The 20,517-nt window shown below is 41.7% G+C and overlaps 1 protein-coding gene across 1 annotated transcript in view; it reads left to right on the top strand.

Annotated features, from left to right (window-relative positions):
- Positions 1–20,517, top strand: part of si (sucrase-isomaltase) — a 275,632-nt gene that overhangs the window by 159,362 nt on the left and 95,753 nt on the right. The window contains exons 21-25 of the mRNA XM_061919155.1: positions 7,562–7,618; positions 9,368–9,492; positions 11,574–11,662; positions 16,542–16,591; positions 16,828–17,001. Of these exons, the coding sequence (XP_061775139.1) occupies positions 7,562–7,618; positions 9,368–9,492; positions 11,574–11,662; positions 16,542–16,591; positions 16,828–17,001 (495 nt within the window). The remainder of the gene's footprint in view (positions 1–7,561; positions 7,619–9,367; positions 9,493–11,573; positions 11,663–16,541; positions 16,592–16,827; positions 17,002–20,517) is intronic.

Genomic DNA, 20,517 nt, shown 5'->3' with positions numbered 1-20,517 from the left:
TATATATATATATATATATATACGATATTGTGCGTGTTAATTTCTTTATTGTCTTCATACAGACCCGGAGGTTTCGATGTCGAGAAACTTCCGGAAAATGTGAACTAACGTCATCAGACTACAGTATTTGCTCATGAATTGGTACAAACATAACCCTAAACAGAGAAAACTATGATGCACATCGCAAATCAATTTAAACTGGGAGTTCACAATGGAGATAAGTCCGATTTATGGTACAAATTCATATTTTGTCTCATTATTTACCTATAAATGTCCCTGTTGTTCAGCAATGTTTGCTCGCACTATCAAGACTCTAGTATGCTGTTGAGCCTTCAAGAGATTTATTCATCCGAGGATAATAAAGCTCTTGGCTTCCTTGCACAACAACAACTCAACTTTTGATTCCTGTTATGAAAATCGACAACACAAATAAGGTGTATTGGACCAACAATTTAAATATGTAATATTGAGAATTAACAAGAGCCAAAAAGGGACAAGCGATAGAAAATGGATAGATGGAAGATGTTAGTTTATTTGCATAAATCGGTCTTAGTAGTTATATTTAGGCATAGCAAACAAACAAAAAAAAAAAAAACACAAACTCGTGCGATCTCTTGTCTTTTATCTACGTTTAGTTCTGCTCTCAAACACTACTAACATAGTAGGGGATAAACTTGATTGCGTCACGGAAATCAAATGTTAAAAAAAAACATTTTACAAAGTGATCACTGCAGACACGGGCATATGTAGTCCGATTGTATTCCACAAGATAGTGAAAATGATTGTTTTAAGAGCCATTTCTTTCGACACTATTTAGTTTTTTCCCCCCGACTTTATTACCTGTATGAATGACTTCTTTTGGGACTATGGAGGCTCTTTCCTATCCCTCTATTTGAATGCTCGGAACACCCAAGAACAGAACAGCAATATGACATTTTCTGCTCAAACTCCACACTCACTCTTACTTGTATTAATGCTACATTCCAGCTGCTTGACCATCGCGGTAATTAAACCGCAAATAGAAGAAAAACAGAAGTTCAAAATGTGTAGTTCAATGACACCTATGACCAACTATTTAGGAAACCTTAATTGGAAAAAAATATAGCCTTTTTTTTTTTGCTTATAATAGTGTAGTGTCATATACTGTGTATGTATGTACATATATGTATATGTATACATATAATAAGACCTATTTAAGCAAGTCTTTGTCGGAATCTCACATCCCCACGATTAAAGTGTTTTAAATTGACTTATTTGAGTTAATTATGTCTCATTATGATAATGTTGAAAACGCCTCCCTGGTGGTGCGCTACCCTCACACCTTGTCAGATTACTGTGTCAGCTGAAGGGCAAACACTAATCAAACATTCATTTGCTTCCACGCAAATTCATGAGACCAGCAATGTCGAAGACAATCACTTCTTGAACTTGTTGACTGAATTTGTTTACATCTTTTCAAATAAAAATACACTCAAATTGTTGCTATCATTACACCCTTATGGACTGTACAGGCAATGTTTTAAAATGAAGAGAAATGGCAAAAAAAATATAAAGATTAACATTTTAGGGAGGGTACCTGTCACATTTGTACCGATACGGTACCAATTACTGGTATCTGGAAATCAATACCAGTGCCCACTTTCAGGTATTTTTGTATGCGTTAATACTTTGATAATAAAATCTGAATTTAACAGTAAGCTGGTAACAATAACAATTGTTTTCCAATACTTCTGAATCTCAATTGCAAGTATTAATTCATAACATTTTGTCGTAGGTGTGTTGTCGCAATCAGGAAGTAGTCTTTGCCATTAAGATGCATGTGCCAGTCGTGTCTTTTTTTGAGTCGTACATGTGTTTATACCAGACCAGAAAAATATTTAAGGGGGGCATTGATTACTGATCATCATAAATAAACTCAAATAAACAGTTTCCAGCCCAGGGTGGGCACGGCTTACTCTATTGGAGCCCATGACACCGGGACTGGTTTATACTGTAAGTACTGTACTTAACGTATTATTTCCGGGTCTCCCCATGTCTAGCATTAAAAGATTACAGTTGGTACAAAATGCGGCTGCTAGACTTTTGACAAGAAAAAGAAAGTTTGATCACATTACGCCTGTACTGGCTCACCTGCACTGGCTTCCTGTGCACTTAAGATGTGACTTTAAGGTTTTACTACTTACGTATAAAATACTACACGGTCTAGCTCCATCCTATCTTGCCGATTGTATTGTACCATATGTCCCGGCAAGAAATCTGCGTTCAAAGGACTCCGGCTTATTAGTGATTCCCAAAGCCCCAAAAAAGTCTGCAGGCTATAGAGCGTTTTAATTTCGGGCTCCAGTACTCTGGAATGCCCTCCCAGTAACAGTTCGAGATGCCACCTCAGTAGAAGCATTTAAGTCTCACCTTAAAACTCATTTGTATACTCTAGCCTTTAAATAGACCTCCTTTTTAGACCAGTTGATCTGCTGTTTCTTTTCTTTTTCTCCTATGTCCCCCCCTCCCTTGTGGAGGGGGTCCGGTCCGATACGGTGGCCATGTACTGCTTGCCTGTGTATCGGCTGGGGACATCTCTGCGCTGCTGATCCGCCTCCGCTTAGGATGGTTTCCTGCTGGCTCCGCTGTGAGCGGGACTCTCGCTGCTGTGTTGGATCCGCTTTGGACTGGACTCTCGCGACTGTGTTGGATCCAATATGGATTGAACTTTCACAGTATCATGTTAGACCCACTCCACATCCATTGCTTTCGTCCTCTCCAAGGTTCTCATAGTCATCATTGTCACCGATGTCCCACTGGGTGTGAGTTTTCCTTGCCCTTATGTGGGCCTACCGAGGATGTGGTAGTGGTTTGTGTTGTGGTTTGTGCAGCCCTTTGAGACACTAGTGATTTAGGGTTATATAAGTAAACATTGATTGATTGATTGATTGATATTACACACCAGCTATTTATGGTTGTCGTTTTGATCACCAAATTTGGAGGTGTTGGCATTGCCATGTAAAGTCGACCATTCTATTCAGTATAATTTATTCAATGTAAACTAGCATTGAGCTAGCGCATTTTAAAAAGTCGAGCCTTACTTTTAAGCGCTTTCTCCCAAAGCATGCATGCCTTTTTGGCATGGAAAATGACAACATAACCGAGAGGCTGACTGCTACTCATATGCCTGTTTGCCCGCCAAAGGGCTCGAGCTCGTGCCGAGTCTGCAAAGTGACAACAAAGGTATCGAAGTACAAACGTTTGTATAGCACCGTTCGATTTCTCGTCTTCGGGTACCAGGGATTTTGGGACACAAGCTGTCTGTGTTTACGAGCCTCCCCAACACATTAGTGTAGTAATTGGCAACAGATCGACACAATTTTCCTGTCCAACCACTGGGACTGATAAAGTGAGTGTGGAAAAGAGCTCAGAGAAGAAAAAAGCGGACGACAGCCACCATATAAAAAAAAACAAACCATCAGACATGATCAACCGTGTAGCCGACCCAAGGAAGCATCCCAAAGCCCACAACGAATCCGAATCCAATCTTCGCGCCACAACAACATCCACAGGAAGATAATTTATCCACGACAATTTAGGGAAGCTACGTACCTTTGCCTGTTTGACGTGTTTCAGTTTATTCTGTCTCCGGACTCTACAAACCGGACTATCGAGCATTCCCCTTGTTCGCTGGGTCTTATGCAGACATCAATTAATCAATCAATCAGTTGTTTATTTATACAGCCCTAAATCACAAGTGGCTCAAAGGGCTGCACAAACCACAACGGCATCCTCTGTTCAGAGCCCACAAAAGGGCAAGGAAAAACTCGAACCCCCCCCCAGGGGAGACCGGATGTCCTTGTGCAACATAAACAACAATAACAATACCTTTATATGTTTTTTTCTAGTCAGACAAGGCTTTGGTATGGTAGATGTAATATTTTACCTTGGCATGTTTCAACTGTTGTCTGCAGTCTAGACTGCAAAAATATGTGGAAAGTATATTCAATACAACAATATAATGAACCCTTTTGAGTGAATAAGAATTTGTAGAAACACAATGAAGAAGCAGCCAGAAGGAGATAAAGTATTATCGTATTATTTGATAAAACTACTGCAGTTGTTTGTTGTACATTCTATTGTATGGTTTTTTTTTCAACAATATATCTTATCTAAGTAGTTGTTATATTTAAAATAAATGTCACATGTTAAAATTGTAATGTTTTCAAGCACCAACCAAATGGATTTCAGTAGTTTCCATTTCCGATGCTGATTCGGCATACAAGTGTTTTGAGTAACCGGGTCGATCATGGTACCAAATTCAGCCGGTCAGTTGAAACGGAATTCGGTCGGTACCTATAAAAATAAAAAATGTGGTATCTATCCTTAACTGTAACAGAACAAAACATTCAAATACTCACCCTTCAACACCTGACTGACAGAGGAATACTTAAGGTTTTTGTATTACTTCTAAGGCATACTTACGGTACGTACTTACTTACACCTATTACCCCTTCTAGGGCTTAGGCCATGTTTAAGAGTTCTCCAAGTATCTCGATCCTGGGCCAAGATCTCATGCTGTCCCCAAGTGCGTCCCATTTTCTTGGCATCCGCATCCAAGTCTCGGCACCAGGTGTTTTGTGGCCGTACTCTCTTCCTTTACTTTGGGTGTTCCACCTGAGGGACTGCCTTGGGATGTTTGAGGCTGGTTTACGGAGAGAAGGGCCGATCCATCTCCAACGCCGATTGCGGATCTCTTAGTCTGCTGGTTTTTGGTTTGTGCGTTGGCACAGTTCTTTGTTGCTGAAGGTGTTAGGCCTGTGGATCTGGAGGGTTCCTCACAGATAGGAGTAGATTAATGACTTCCAATTACAGTAGTACCCTATGTCTCAGCACCATAGAATAAGACTGCCTTCACATTGCTGTTGAATATCCTGATCTTTGTTGTCGAATATGTCAGGTTCAAACACTGGGGACATCTATTAGTCAGACAAGAACCAAGGAACCAAGCAGACACAGGGTTAAATAGAGCTCATGAGGAGACACGTGTTTTGGGCTGTACTCTAGTTACAGATCCAAACAACGTTCTAAAGAACAGCCCGCGTGCCTTCTGTATTTATTAAGGAAATCCCTATTACATCATTGTGACTGAGGGAAAGGGGGGAGTGGACTCGACACAAGATATGATAATACAAAAAATGCCAGTATGTTGACACTATCGCCCAGTCTGTTCTTGTGCTGGTCCCAGAACAGAATGTTCTCAGTAGAAGCATTTAAGTCTCACCTTAAAACTCATTTGTATACTCTAGCCTTTAAATAGACTCCCTTTTTAGACCAGTTGATCTGCCGTTTCTTTTCTTTTTCTTCTATGTCCCACTCTCCCGTGTGGAGGGGGTCCAGTCCGATCCGGTGGCCATGTACTGCTCGCCTGTGTATCGGCTGGGGACATCTCTGCGCTGCTGGTCCGCCTCCGCTTGGGATGGTTTCCTGCTGGCTCCGCTGTGAACGGGACTCTCGCTGCTGTGTCTTGGATCCTCTTTGGACTGGACTCTCGCGACTGTGTTGTATCCATTGTGGATTGAACTTTCACAGTATCCTGTTAGATCCGCTCGACATCCATTGCTTTCCTCCTCTCTAAGGTTCTCATAGTCATTATTGTCACCGACGTCCCACTGGGTCATTATTGTCACCGATGTCCCACTGGGTGTGAGTTTTCCTTGCCCTTATGTGGGCCTACCGAGGATGTCGTGGTGGTTTGTGCAGCCCTTTGAGACACTAGTGATTTAGGGCTATATAAGTAAACATTGATTGATAAACATTGAATGTTTGGCCTTGGCAGTCAGCATGCGGAATCTGGACAGAACACTCATAGGAAAGAAAGGCAAGCAATCTCTCAGATTGCTAGTTCTGCACAAATACAGAAAAAACGCTTCAGTACAAATTGACAATACTTTATAGTAACGACCCTTAAGCATATAGTTATGATGATAATATATACATAATTATTCTAACAATATGTCAGGTATTTAGCTCTCCAGATGTTTTTAGTTGGAGGTAAGCTACCCTGACCTTGCCAGTCCTTACATTCACATCAGCTTCTGTTCCACCCTCCTTTTGGCATGGAAATATTGTAAACTAACCAAGAGGCAGTCCGCTACTAATACGCCTGTTTGCCCGCCCGGGGCTTGAGCCAGCGTCGAGTCTGAAATGTGACATAATGTGTAAGACAAGGTATCAAAGGATAGTACCGTTTGATTTCACGTCTATAGGTACCAGGTATTTTGATTCACAATGGCTTGTTTTTCTGTGATTGTACGTATTTACAAGATGGCGCTGCTGTAGTGGCTTCTGTAGGCAGGAGCTCTGTGCTCTTCTGTCATCCTTTTGTGTTTCCCTCTTGTTTTCATGTCTTATTATATTTTTTTGCCTTTTGGTCCGGGACCCTTTGGGACTGTGTGACAAGGGGTGGCACTTTCGTGACCTCTGTGGTGCTTTTTTTTTGTGGACTTCTGGATCTGCCTCCCAGGAGCCTTTTGGCCATGGAGACCAGCTGCTGGGTGTCTGACACACCGGAGTCGGTTTGGAGGGACTGGCGGAGATGCAGATGAGGGGACAGGACTGCAGAGTTTGGAGGGATTGGAGGAGATGCGGAAGAGGGGACAGGACTGCAGAGTTTGGAGGGACTGGAGGAGGTGCGGATGAGGGGACAGGGCTGCGGAGCTAGCACTGAGCGCTGGGACGGAGAGGCTTCGCGGTGTCTTGGCTGGGTGAGCAGGTGTCAGACACCTCAGTCACCTTGGACGTATCCTCGCTCGTCCATGCGGACTGGACACAGGCCGAAAATGGAGTCGGCTGTCTTGGTTGCTTTGTTGGGTCTGCTCCTGTCTCTGGCCATGCTCCCTCCACCCCAGCGGATGATGGCGTGGAACACCCCAGAGGCCACAACAGTGGATATGTTTCTTTTACTTTTTATTCATAGCTAGTATGTAGAAGTGTCTGCTTGTATCTGCTGCTTTAATGTCTTTAATGTCCTCTGTGTTCTTTGATGTTTCCCTCTTACACACATGGAAGAGGGATGTGTACCATGGCTATGAGTTGTTGTTTTTTCCCTTGGCCTCAGTCTGCACCTCCTCTCCAGGGCCCAGGCTAAGACCGTTTTTTATTTATTTTTTATTTTGTTTCAATCTTCTATTCCCCCTCCTTGTTTACCTGTATCTCATCTTTTTTGTAAGGGGCGCTGGAAGCCGGCAGACCCGTCAGCGATCCTGTTCTGTCTCCCTGTAATGTTTGTCTAAACTTGAATGGGATTGTGCTGAAAATTTTAATTTTCCTGAAGGAACTCTCCTGACGGAATAAATAAAGTACTATCTAATCGAATCTATTTTGTTACACATTTTGTGGAATTCGGTTTCCAACCCTAACAGGACAAAAAAATTGAAATGCTTACTTTTTAACACCTGACTGACAGAGGAATACTTTAGGTTTTGTATTACTTGTAAGGCATATTTCTACCAAAAATTTACAATTTATAGAAGTGTAGATTTACATTTTAATAACAACAGTTGTCTCTCTTTTTTTACAGGGCGTGGAAATGTTGGATGCATACATCCCGGATGCTTTGTGGTATGACTATGAGACGGTAAGGGTTTTCATTGTTCAATTTTCCACTGATAATTCAGATTGAAAACATGTTTCTAGGATGAATGGCTATTCTTTGCAATCAATCCGAATGTACACATATGTGCACATGTAAGTTGATTTATACAATACTTTTTTTCTCAAGTGGCGATACTTGCAGAATGGACTGCGTGATTTAAAATCATCCCAAAATATTTCGATACAAAACGAAGTAATGTATACTGTACATGCCAATCAAGTTGGCATCTCATTGACACAGTCTAATGGAAAAATAATCATAAACTCCTTCAACAATGGGAGAGGGATCATGGATAGGGTAAACCGGATTCCTCACGGCTGCATAGTAGCTGGATTAAGTAATTGTGTGTGAATGCATCAATTGTGCGGGTGCAGCCACTCAAATGGTAAATGTAGTGCTCGAGAGAATGATTGCGGTGGAAGCTTATCAGCATTAGAGGCATTAGCACACACAAAGAACACGGTATCACATGCATGTCTTTGCCTGAAGTTCTTTGTCGGGGACTGGGAGACAAGAGAGATAAGATGGAACAAGACTGGAGACAAAGATAGAGTGAAAGCAGGGGCACCGGTGAGAGCGGGAAGACCGTCTCGCTCACAGAAAGATAAAAGAGATGTTGAGTCCCTTTGGGATCTTATTTGGACGTGACAGTGGCTATGAGAAGGTGTTGCTGATCAGATGAAGGATTAGATTCGGTTTCTGGTTGTTGTTCGTTTCGAGTCTAGTGATTATCTACATAGGTAAAAGAATGAGCAGGCGGGAACAGGGCTGTACAGATCTATTACAATAAGGACAGGATTACCAGAAACGGACCATATGTGGCGCAAAGAAAAGAACATTTCCTACCGCTTATTCCCTTTGGGGTCGCTGGTGCCTATCTCAGCTACAATCAGGCGGAAGGCGGCGTACACCCTGGACAAGTTGCCACCTCATCGCAGGGCCAACACGGATAGACAGACAACATTCACACTCACATTCACACACTAGTATTGCCAATTAACCTATCCCCAGGTGCATGTCTTTAGAGGTGGGAGGAAGCCGGAGTACCCGCAGGGAACCCAAGCAGTCACAGGGAGGACATGCAAACTCCACACAGAAAGATCCTGAGCCCGGGATTGAACCCCAGACTACTCAGGACCTTCGTATTGTGAGGAAGATGCACTAACCCCTCTGCCACCGTGAAGCCCATTACAAAACAATAAGATCAAAAGGAGGGCAAGGACAAGGACACAGGAAAGCTCCTTAGGGCAGTCAACGGGAGAAGGATTTAAAATGTCCCATTGTTTTGGCATTAACGTCACATCAAACACACAAACTATATGGTATAAAAAGACACACACCTTGATGGGACCACTGAGAACAACACAATTACAACACAACATGAGAGGAAAACAGGACATAGCCTAGGAAAGCAAACTGGACGAGACTGAGAGAAGAACCTTTGAATCATTTGGTTTTTTTTGGGTTGTCGAAACAGTTAAATCTTCTGGAGAACATAAATTGGCAACAATGAAAGAGTGGTTCAAACTCTGCAGGTTGTTCGTTTTTTAATTGGAAAAACAAATGCGAGGATTGGTTTGAACCTCAAATACACAGCATGTTGTGTGAAACAGCACCAAGTACTGTCAAGATTATAAGTGGTTACAAAAGACAATTGTCTACATACGTACATGTAGCACATAAAGTATAAACCATTTCTGTTTTGCCCTTACATGTTGTCTTACCAACCAGAGGAAAGCACTGCAAGACCGCAGAAAACACATTCAGCTGCATTTGCCAGGCGACAAGCTCGGTCTACACATCAGAGGCGGTGCCGTTCTTCCCACGCAGACTCCTGATGTCACCACCGCATACAGGTACACACAAAACCTCAACGCGTGTGGGAGTTGAAGGTGGCAAAAGTCAAGGACTTTGGATCAGGCTCCAAGTTTCTGCATTTGTTTACGGCAAGAAAGGAGAAATTCTGACCTTGACTTAGGATGTCAGCATCGGGTATTGAAGTCCTAACCTTGTAGACAGGTCATCGGTTGTAGGCTTTTGGAAAAGCCTCTTCCATATCCCCCTAAGGATTGTACAGCAGTCCACTAGGTTTTGCCAGATATTCTAAAGGCACTTGTTCTTTTGGAGAGTACCCTTGATTGGAGATTTTTACTTCCGGTGAAGGGGCCTTCTTCATCGTGTCTGGCAGTCTTCATATCAAGTCACTTCTGTTGGTTGACGCAGGCTTGGTTCGGCCAGATCATTCCAAGTACACTGTGGGGCCTGGCTGCAACTCATTAAGTGTCCCATGGTTTGGAGCTCTTTAAATGTACATGAGTCTGATGTTGCCAGCTTCCACCACTTCATGGATGCCTTGTACCACACCTATCCGAGGTGCAGGCAATTCAGGGTTTTTCAAGAGGTCCAAGGTCGATCCTGGCCGGTAGCGGGGCAATCATCGGGGTTGATGCCTCTCTCCCCCCATTGAGTCATCTGACTGCCAGCCTGCTCCATCGCTTCTGCCATTCAGTAGTCCTGGTTGCAGTTGGGGCGGTCTCCAGGGCTTGAGTGTGAAAAGCGGTGAACCAGCCCTTTTAACTTTTTAGGAAACTGGAACGTTCATTAAAGTTTACCCAATCAAGTTGACATTTAAATCGTGACTCGGCACGCTTGAGACATCAAAGCACATTTTGCCAGTGCGAGAGCTCTGAACTACAATTAGATTTGGCACACTTCACCACCACCTTTGGCACTAGGTGGGGCTGGCAACATAGCAGTCGTACAACTACTGCAGTACATCTCGCTCACCAATTAAATAAAAGCACAAATGGTAGTTTACTTACTAACTTAGGCTTAGTTCCTCCCGTTGTTGTTGGAACATTGGGCGACAAGTCCCCTCCATTTGTTCCGGTCACTGGCGATCCTTCTTGCTCCATACCAGCTGACTGCCATCTCTCTCAGGTCTTCCTTGGCTGTTTGTCGCCACGTCTTCTTTGGCCGTCCTCTCTTCCTCTTTCCCCCTTCTGGCACCCAGTCCATTGCCACACTTGCCGGTCTCTCCCTTGGCAGTCGGAGTACGTGTCCCGCATTCTCCTTCTCCTGTCAGAGACTATGTCGGACAATGGTGCTACTCCTTCCCTTCTCATCACCTCTTCATTGGTGATGTGGTCTTTCCATGAGATCCTCAAGATGTTTCTGAGGCACCGTCGGTGGAAGACATCCGGCTTGTTAGTAATGCTTGATGACTTCATCCACGTCTCACAGGCATAGGTCACTGTAGGGATGACCACTGACATATAGAGGCGCAGCTTTATGGACGTACTGATAGATTTTGATTACCAGATGTTCCGGAGGCGTTGGAAGACTCCTGCAGCTTTTCCGATTCAGGTCTGTACATCCTTTTCTGCGCAGTTTAAATACACCCTAACTGTGCGGTTCAAGCGTAGATGTTGAGGAGAGAGATGACTTCTCTACTATCTGGAGACCAATAAGTAGCCCAAACATGTTTTTTCAGCTCCAGTTTGGGAATGCCTACAGGTCTCTCAGGAGGAGCTGGACTCCACTGGTGGGAGAATGAGACCTGGATTACAATAATCAGCCTGTTGGCAGGCTTAGAAAATTTTGCATGAGCTAAAGGGAAATGGAATGGAAAGGGATCTTCGGGTATAATAATTCATGCACCAAACATATACAACACATTGCATAACAATGTGCAGACATAGGGGGTAATGCCTTTGAATCCATTCTAAATCCATCAAGGGGTTTGGAGAGAACTTCAGTTTTTCTCTGAATCTTAATGGTTCATATTATCATGGCATTTCTTCTTCCAGGGGAAGGCAAAGTGGGGCATACTCAGATTCCCTTTTCTAGCGGCTATAGATGTCCAGAAGTCCTAGTACATATTCCCCCTACAATGTAATTTATGTGAAAGGTTTTTCTATTTATTTCTATCTTTTAGTCGGCGAAAACCGATGGGTTTGATCATTGCTCTTGATGACAACGGCCAGGCTGCAGGGGAGCTGTTCTGGGATGACGGAGATTCCCGAGGTATTTAATCTAAAACACTGTATTACGTAAAAAGGTCATTTTGCGATTTTACTTGTACATCCTTGTGATCTAGATAAACTATGATACTAATGACTTGGTAAACATTTCGCATAAATTTTGCCCCCAAAACCCTTTTTGCCCAATTCTCAGGCTATATCAACACTAAGCCGGACAACCCCTTAAAGAAATAAATATTTAGCCTAAGCCCCTTGCCAGCTACACTAAATCATTGTTTACCATGAATTAATTAACGTGGACCCCGACTTAAACAACTTGGAAAACTTATTCGGGTGTTACCATTTAGTGGTCAATTGTACGGAATATGTACTGTACTGTGCAATATACTAATAAAAGTTTAAATCAATCAAAAAAAAAAGGTTCCGCACCTTGCCATTTGAAATAGATGTGCTGTTCATGTGCTCTTTTTATGAATTCAAAATCGTAAATAAATTGCTAACAATTGAGTCAACAGATTGAGGGTCCTCTATTGGGCCCATCATACCCTCTAAAAGACATCCAGAAACCGCTAACAATTCTCCATTTACATGTTGTTACCAGAAAATTAACCAAATATGAGTAATTTTGTTATTATAGGCGCATACACAGACGGACTATTGTAAATATATATATATATATATATATATATGTATATATATATATATATATATATATATATATATATATATATATATATGTATATATATACATACATATATATATATATATATATATTTACAATGCCATATATATATATATATATATATATATATATATATATATATATATATGGCACATTACAAGCATTGTAATGTGCCATTGTCAGCACACTGAACCGGCAGCTGCTTCTGCTTCGTCTCAAACTTTCTAAAAGTCAATTCCATCCATCCATTTTCTACCGTTTATTCCCTTTGGGGTTGCGGGGGGTGCTGGTGCCTATCTCAGCTACAATCGGGCGGAAGGTGGCATACACCCTGGACAAGTCGCCACCTCATCGCAGTCTAAAAGTCTATTCTAGAGTATAATTCATGCATCTCTCACCTGGCGGTAGACAAACGTGGCCATGGACCGAGAGGCTGGTCCTCCAGATGGCGAAAAAAGATGCCAGTTGCGGCAACGTGTTTAACCCTTTGCGAGGATTGTGATTAAGTCTTCATCTAAACGAAAATGTTGTCAGCGTCCCGTCAGTCGGCGTCCCAACAGGATTGAAAATTGTGGTTCTCGCAAAGTCTGCTTGATTAACATGGTTGTTATTGAGTAAGGGATCAGTGTCAGTGGCTCCTTCTCTCTGTCACTCATTAACTCTCAAATTGGCTAAAAAACTATAAATTTAAGTGAGATTGATAATATTTTGATCATATCTTTTCATTCACAATTTTTGGGAGTTTTTTAGTTTCATAAATCATATATATATATATATATATATATATATATATATATGATAATAGCTTCAATATAACTCTATTGTTTACCCTTTAAAATTGTTTTATAATTACAGTATATTGCCAAAAGTATTTAGCCACTCATCCAAATGATCACAATTATGGTGTGGGGTTGTTTTTCATGAGCTGGGCTTGGCTCCTTAGTTCCAGTGAAAGGAATTTTGAAAGCTCCAGGTTACCAAAATATTTTGGACAATTCCATGCTCCCAACCTTGTGGGAACAGTTTGGAGCGGGCCCCTTCCTCTTCCAACATGACAAGGTCAAGAGTCGGATGACAGAGTCTGGTGTGGATGAACTTGACTGGCCTGCACAGAGTCCTGACCTGAACCCGATAGAATATATTTAACACCAGGTCTCGACCAACATCTGTGTGTGACCTCACCAATGCGCTTTTGAAAGAATGGTGAACAATTCCTATAAACAAACCCCGCAACCTCGTGGACAGCTTTTGCAGAAGACCTGTAGCTGTAATAGCTGCAAAAGGTGGACCAACATAATATTGAACCCTTTACGTTCATATGTGAGGTCCATAAAGACCTGGATGATAGAGTCTGGTGTGGATGAACTTGACTGGCCTGCACAGAGTCCTGACTTGAACCCGATAGAACACCGTTGGGATGAATTAGAATGGAGACTGAGAGCCAGGCCTTCTTGAACAATATCAGTGTGTGACTTCACCATCCGACATCATATTGAACCCTATGGGTTAGGAATGGGATGGCACTTTACTGTTTCGATCCGCTGCTCGGATCTTCCCAGATTGTTGTTTGTTTCCATTTTTGTATCACTCTCCGTCTGACTCCTTAGTTCCTGTTTAGTCTGTCACCATGGTTACATATTAATTTCACCTGCCCTTGCTTTCGACGCACACCTGTTTCTATTTTTGATTACTACCTTATTTAAGCTTGCCCCTTTTCGTTCTTCATTCTGGGTTCCTAATTTGCCTTCGTGCAACAAGTAATGACTGCGATGTATGAATATTCTCGCTATCTTACACACTACGCCTTTGTTTTATTGTAGCTCTCATGCTAATGTTTTGTCTTCCCTTTTCGTGCCAAGTTTAGTTTTTCTGTTAGCATTCCTAGCTTCCATGCTAGCGCCATTTGTTTGCCTTCCTGCTTAGCACCAGTATTTTTGTTCCTTAGCTCCTTTTATTAGTTAGATAAATACTTTATTTTTTACCTTTGCTGTGTTCTTGCCGACGCATCCCTGGAAGAACAAACCCGGCATCGCTATGCCATCCAGACATTACATTTACGTTCATATGTGAGGTCCATAAAGACATGGATGATAGAGTATGGTGTGGATGAACTTGACTGACCTGCACAGAGTCCTGACTTGAACCCGATAGAACACCGTTGGGATGAATTAGAATGGAGACTGAGAGCCAGGCCTTATTGACCAATATCAGTGTGTGACTTCACCATCCGACATCATATTGAACCGTATGGGTTAGGAATGGGATGGCACTTTGCTGTTGCGATCCGCTGCTCGGATCTTCCCAGATTGTTGTTTGTTTCCATTTTTGTATCACTCTCCGTCTGACTCCTTAGTTCCTGTTTAGTCCGTCACCATAGTTACATATTAATTTCACCTGCCCTTGCTTTCGACGCACACCTGTTTTTATTTTTGATTACTGCCTTATTTAAGCTTGCCCCTTTAGGTTCTTCATTCTGGGTTCCTAATTTGCCTTTGTGCAACAAGTGATGACTGCACTGTATGAATATTCTCGCCAGTTTACACGCTATGCCTTTGTTTATTTCTAGCTCTCATGCTAATGTTTTGTCTTCCCTTTTCGTGCCAAGTTTAATTTTTCTGTTAGCATTCCTAGCTTTCATGCTAGCGCCATTTGCTTGCCTTCCTGCTTAGCACCAGTATTTTTGGTCCTTAGCTCCTTTTATTAGTTAAATAAATACTTTATTTCTTACCTTTGCTGTGTTCTTGCCGACGCATCCCTGGAAGAACCAGACGTTACATTTACGTTAATATGTGAGGTCCATAAAGACGTGGATGACAGAGTCAGGTGTGGATGAACTTGACTGGCCTGCACAGAGTCCTGACTTGAACCCGATGGAACACCGTTGGGATGAATTAGAATGGAGACTGAGAGCCAGGCCTTATTGACCAATATCAGTGTGTGACTTCACTATCCGACATCATATTGAACCCTATGGGTTAGGAATGGGATGGCACTTTACTGTTGCGATCCGCTGCTCGGATCTTCCCAGATTGTTGTTTGTTTCCATTTTTGTATCACTCTCCGTCTGACTCCTTAGTTCCTGTTTAGTCTGTCACCATGGTTACATATTATTTTCACCTGCCCTTGCTTTCGACGCACACCTGTTTCTATTTTTGATTACTGCCTTATTTAAGCTTGCCCCTTTTCGTTCTTCATTCTGGGTCCCTAATTTGCCTTTGTGCGACAAGTGATGACTGTGATGTATGAATATTCTCGCTAGCTTACACGCTATGCCTTTGTTTAATTCTAGCTCTCATGAGATGTTTTGTTTTCCCATTTCGTGCCAAGTTTAGTTTTTCTGTTAGTATTCCTAGCTTTCATGCTAGCGCCATTTGTTTGCCTTCCTGCTTAGCACCAGTATTTTTGTTCCTTAGCTCCTTTTATTAGTTAAATAAATACTTTATTTCTTACATTTGCTGTGTTCTTGCCGACGCATCCCTGGAAGAACCAGACGTTACATTTACTTTCATATGTGAGGTCCATAAAGACGTGGATGAGAGAGTCAGGTGTGGATGAACTTGACTGGCCTGCACAGAGTCCTGACTTGAACCTGATGGAACACCGTTGGGATGAATTAGAATGGAGACTGAGAGCCAGGCCTTATTGAACAATATCAGTGTGTGACTTCACTATCCGACATCATATTGAACCCTATGGGTTAGGAATGGGATGGCACTTTACGGTCATTAGTGAGTCAACGCGGGTGACCAAATACATTTGGCAATATAGTGTAAATATCCCCAATGCCCTGTGTTTGAATTCCAAATTGTCTGTACTTATGGGTAACCCAAATACACAAAACCAGAAAAGCGGGTTTTAAAACTAATCACTTCATTTTGCACTGCAATTAATTTTTTGCAGGCATCCGCTTAAAACACAAGACATTATCCATATGTCAACACATTTAACCCATCCCGAGATGGGAATCAAATCTCACAAAAAGCCATTTACCAGATGACAATGACTGTTTTAATACCATCTTAATGCTTTCCTTTTGTTGAAATTGATAAACGCGCAGTGCTTTTTCCATACGTAATGTTTACCAACTGCAAATGCTCATAAACGACAGCCATAACTGTTTAAACATTCGGCTCACACAGATGAACAAGTGAAGGTCAGTCACTCGGTGTGACAGTACACCGTCTGTGTCAAATTGCTGTGACAAATCCTAACATCTGTTCTTTTTTTTTTCCCTCACAGAGACTGTTCAAAAAGGCACCTACATCCACTACCATTTCACTGTTATCTCCGTAAGTCTCCTCTGCACACCTTTCAAAGAAATCCATCCCCCTTTATTTGTGTCTGATCTGGCTTCAAGTTCAAATTTCAAACGGGCCTTTTGTGGCGAAAGACATTCGGGTCGGGATTGATCGATCCGACTCTTTTCAAGCGTTTGTCTGATCGGTTATCACTGATGACGACTGGGAAACGGACGGATAAAAGACGTTGGTTTTTACATCAAGCGTATGCCTCCTCCGCCTTGCAGGGAGTACTGACCATGCAGGTGACTCACGCCGGCTACCGGGATCCAAACAACCTAAAGTTTGAGGACATTACAGTCCTCGGGGTGCTTCACCCTCCCACGTCCGTCTCTGTGATGCACGGAAACTCCAACAGCACAGTTCCAGATGCCGACGTTCAATACGACGGAGCCAATGAGGTACGGTGTCTTCATACTCAGCCTTGTGCACACAATCATACACCATGTTGTTACTGTAATGTTTATTGTATTGGGAATGTAATCTAGAGCATGGGTGTCAAATTCTGGCCCGCGGGCCAAATTCTGGCCCTTGAGGCAATATCAATGTAGCATTAGAGCTGGCCCGCCGGTGTTATACAGCGGCACCGACGCTGTATAACACCGCATTCACCGCTAATACTCATACTTGCCAACCCTCCTAATTTTCCCGGTAGACTCCCGAAGTTCAGTGTCCCTCCCGAAAATCTCCAGGGGCAACCATTCTCCCGAATTTCTACCGATTTCCACCCGGACAACTATATTGGGGGCGTGCATTTAAGGCACTGCCTTTAGCGTTCTCTACAACCTGTCGTCACGTCCGCTTTTCCTCCATAGTACCAGAGTGTCACATAATATTTGTGGCTTTTACACACACACACACCCGCACAAGTGAATGCAAGGCATACTTGGTCAACAGCCATACAGGTCACACTGAGGGTGGCCGTATAAACAACTTTAGCACTGATACAAATATGCGCCACACTGTGAACCCACACCAAACAAGAATGACAAACGCATTTCGGGTGAACATCCGCGACAGAACAAATACCCGGAAACCCCTGCAGCACTAACTCTTCCGGGAAACTTCCAGCAAACTGAGCAATAATTAACATTTTATTCATGCATTTTCTCTTGCTACTTCAAGGCTTGAATGTTTGGTTCATTCATTATTGTTATTTTATTTTCAAATTTATTATCAGCCTGTGGAAAAAAAAATGATATTTACCTCAGAAGATTGCAAATAGAAAAAAAGGCATAACATTTGTATTTAAATTTTATTAGACATGCCGTTGATTTTTTTTAATTATTGTTATTATCATTTGAAACTGGATTTTGCATGTCACTAAAGTTATATAAGCCTTGCTTGTTCAATATTTAATATTAAAAGGTTAATTTGTTCAACCTTGGCCTGCGGCTTTGTTACGTTTAAAATTTTGGCCCACTCTGTATTTGAGTTTGACACCCCTGATCGAGAGCAATAAAACACAATTACTAAAGGGTTCCCTCGCCACTTTGCGCTAACATACTACGGTCCATTTGCTACGGTGCATCACATGGTACCATTGAGTACCGTTGACATATGAGTACTAGGGTGTCGAAAAAGATATACATACTTGGTCAACAGCCATACAGGTCACACTGAGGGTGGCCGTATAAACAACTTTAGCACTGTTGCAAATATGCGCCACACTGTGAACCCACACCAAACAAGAATGACAAACGCATTTCGGGCGAACATCCGCAACAGAACAAATACCCGGAAACCCTTGCAGCCCTAACTCTTCCGGGAAACTTCCAGCACACTGAGCAATAATAAACATTGTATTCATGCATTTTCTCTTGCTACTTCAAGACTTGAATGTTTAGTTCATTCATTATTGTTATTTTATTTTCAAATTTATTATTAGCCTGTGGGAAAAATGTGATATTTACCTCAGAAGATTGAAAATAGAAAAAAAGGCATAACATTTGTATTTAAATTTTATTTGATATGCCGTTGATATTTTTTTAATTATTATTATTATCATTTGAAACTGGATTTTGCATGTCACTAAAGTTATATAAGCCTTGCTTGTTCAATACTAAATATTAAAAGGTTAATTTGTTTAACCTTGGCCCGCGGCTTTGTTACGTTTAAAATTTTGGCCCACTCTGTATTTGAGTTTGACACCCCTGATCGAGAGCAATAAAAAACAATTACTAAAGGGTTCCCTCGCCACTCTGCGCTAACATACTACGGTCCATTTGCTACGGTGCATCACATGGTACCATTGAGTACCGTTGACATATGAGTACTAGGGTGTCGAAAAAAGATATACATACTTGGTCAACAGCCATACAGGTCACACTGAGGGTGACCGTATAATTAACTTTAGCACTGTTGCAAATATGCGCCACACTGTGAACCCACACCAAACAAGAATGACAAACGCATTTCGGCCGAACATCCGCAACAGAACAAATACCCGGAAACCCTTGCAGCCCTAACTCTTCCGGGAAACTTCCAGCACACTGAGCAATAATAAACATTTTATTCATGCATTTTCTCTTGCTACTTCAAGACTTGAATGTTTGGTTCATTCATTATTGTTATTTTATTTTCAAATTTATTATTAGCCTGTGGGAAAAATGTGATATTTACCTCAGAAGATTGCAAATAGAAAAAAAGGCATAACATTTGTATTTAAATTTTATTTGATATGCCGTTGATGTTTTTTTAATTATTATTATTATCATTTGAAACTGGATTTTGCATGTCACTAAAGTTATATAAGCCTTGCTTGTTCAATATTTAATATTAAAAGGTTAATTTGTTCAACCTTGACCCGCGGCTTTGTTACGTTTAAAATTTTGGCCCACTCTGTATTTGAGTTTGACACACCTGATCTAGAGCAATAAAAAACAATTACTAAAGGGTTCCCTCGCCTCTTTGCGCTAACATACTACGGTCCATTTGCTACGGTGCATCACATGGTACCATTGAGTACCGTTGACATATGACTACTAGGGTGTCGAAAAAAGATATACATACTTGGTCAACAGCCATACAGGCCACACTGAGGGTGGCCGTTTAAACAACTTTAGCACTGTTACAAATATGCGCCACACTGTGAACCCACACCAAACAAGAATGACAAACGCATTTCGGGTGAACATCCGCGACAGAACAACTACCCAGAAACCCTTGCAGCACTAACTCTTCCGGGAAACTTCCAGCAAACTGACCAATAATTAACATTTTATTCATGCATTTTCTCTTGCTACTTCAAGGCTTGAATGTTTGGTTCATTCATTAGTTATTTTATTTTCAAATGTATTATTAGCCTGTGGAAAAAATGTGATATTTACCTCAGAAGATTGCAAATAGAAAAGAAGGCATAACATTTTTATTTAAATTTTATTTGATATGCCGTTGATATTTTTTTAATTATTATTATTATTATTTGAAACTGGATTTTGCATGTCACTAAAGTTATATAAGCCTTGTTTGTTCAATATTTAATATTATATTGTTAATTTGTTCAACCTTGGCCCGCGGCTTTGTTACGTTTAAAATTTTGGCCCACTCTGTATTTGAGTTTGACACCCCTGATCTAGAGCAATAAAAAATAATTACTAAAGGGTTCCTTCGCCACTTTGCGCTAACATACTACGGTCCATTTGCTACGGTGCGTCACATGATACCTTTGAGTACCGTTGACATATGACTACTAGGGTGTCAAAAAAAGATATATTTTCGAATTAATCACGATTCTTATTTGTAATCATTTTTAATCAATAAATAAATGGGTTGTACTTGTATAGCGCTTTTCAACCTTCAAGGTACTCAAAGCGCTTTGACACTACTTCCACATTTACCCATTCACACACACATTCACACACTGATGGAGGGAGCTGCCATGCAAGGCGCCAACCAGCACCCATCAGGAGCAAGGG

The sequence above is a fragment of the Nerophis ophidion genome, linkage group LG13, assembly GCF_033978795.1.
Source record: "Nerophis ophidion isolate RoL-2023_Sa linkage group LG13, RoL_Noph_v1.0, whole genome shotgun sequence".
NCBI classification, from domain to species: domain Eukaryota; kingdom Metazoa; phylum Chordata; class Actinopteri; order Syngnathiformes; family Syngnathidae; genus Nerophis; species Nerophis ophidion.
Note: the sequence above shows the minus strand (reverse complement) of the source record. Positions and strands in the feature narration are given on the sequence as shown.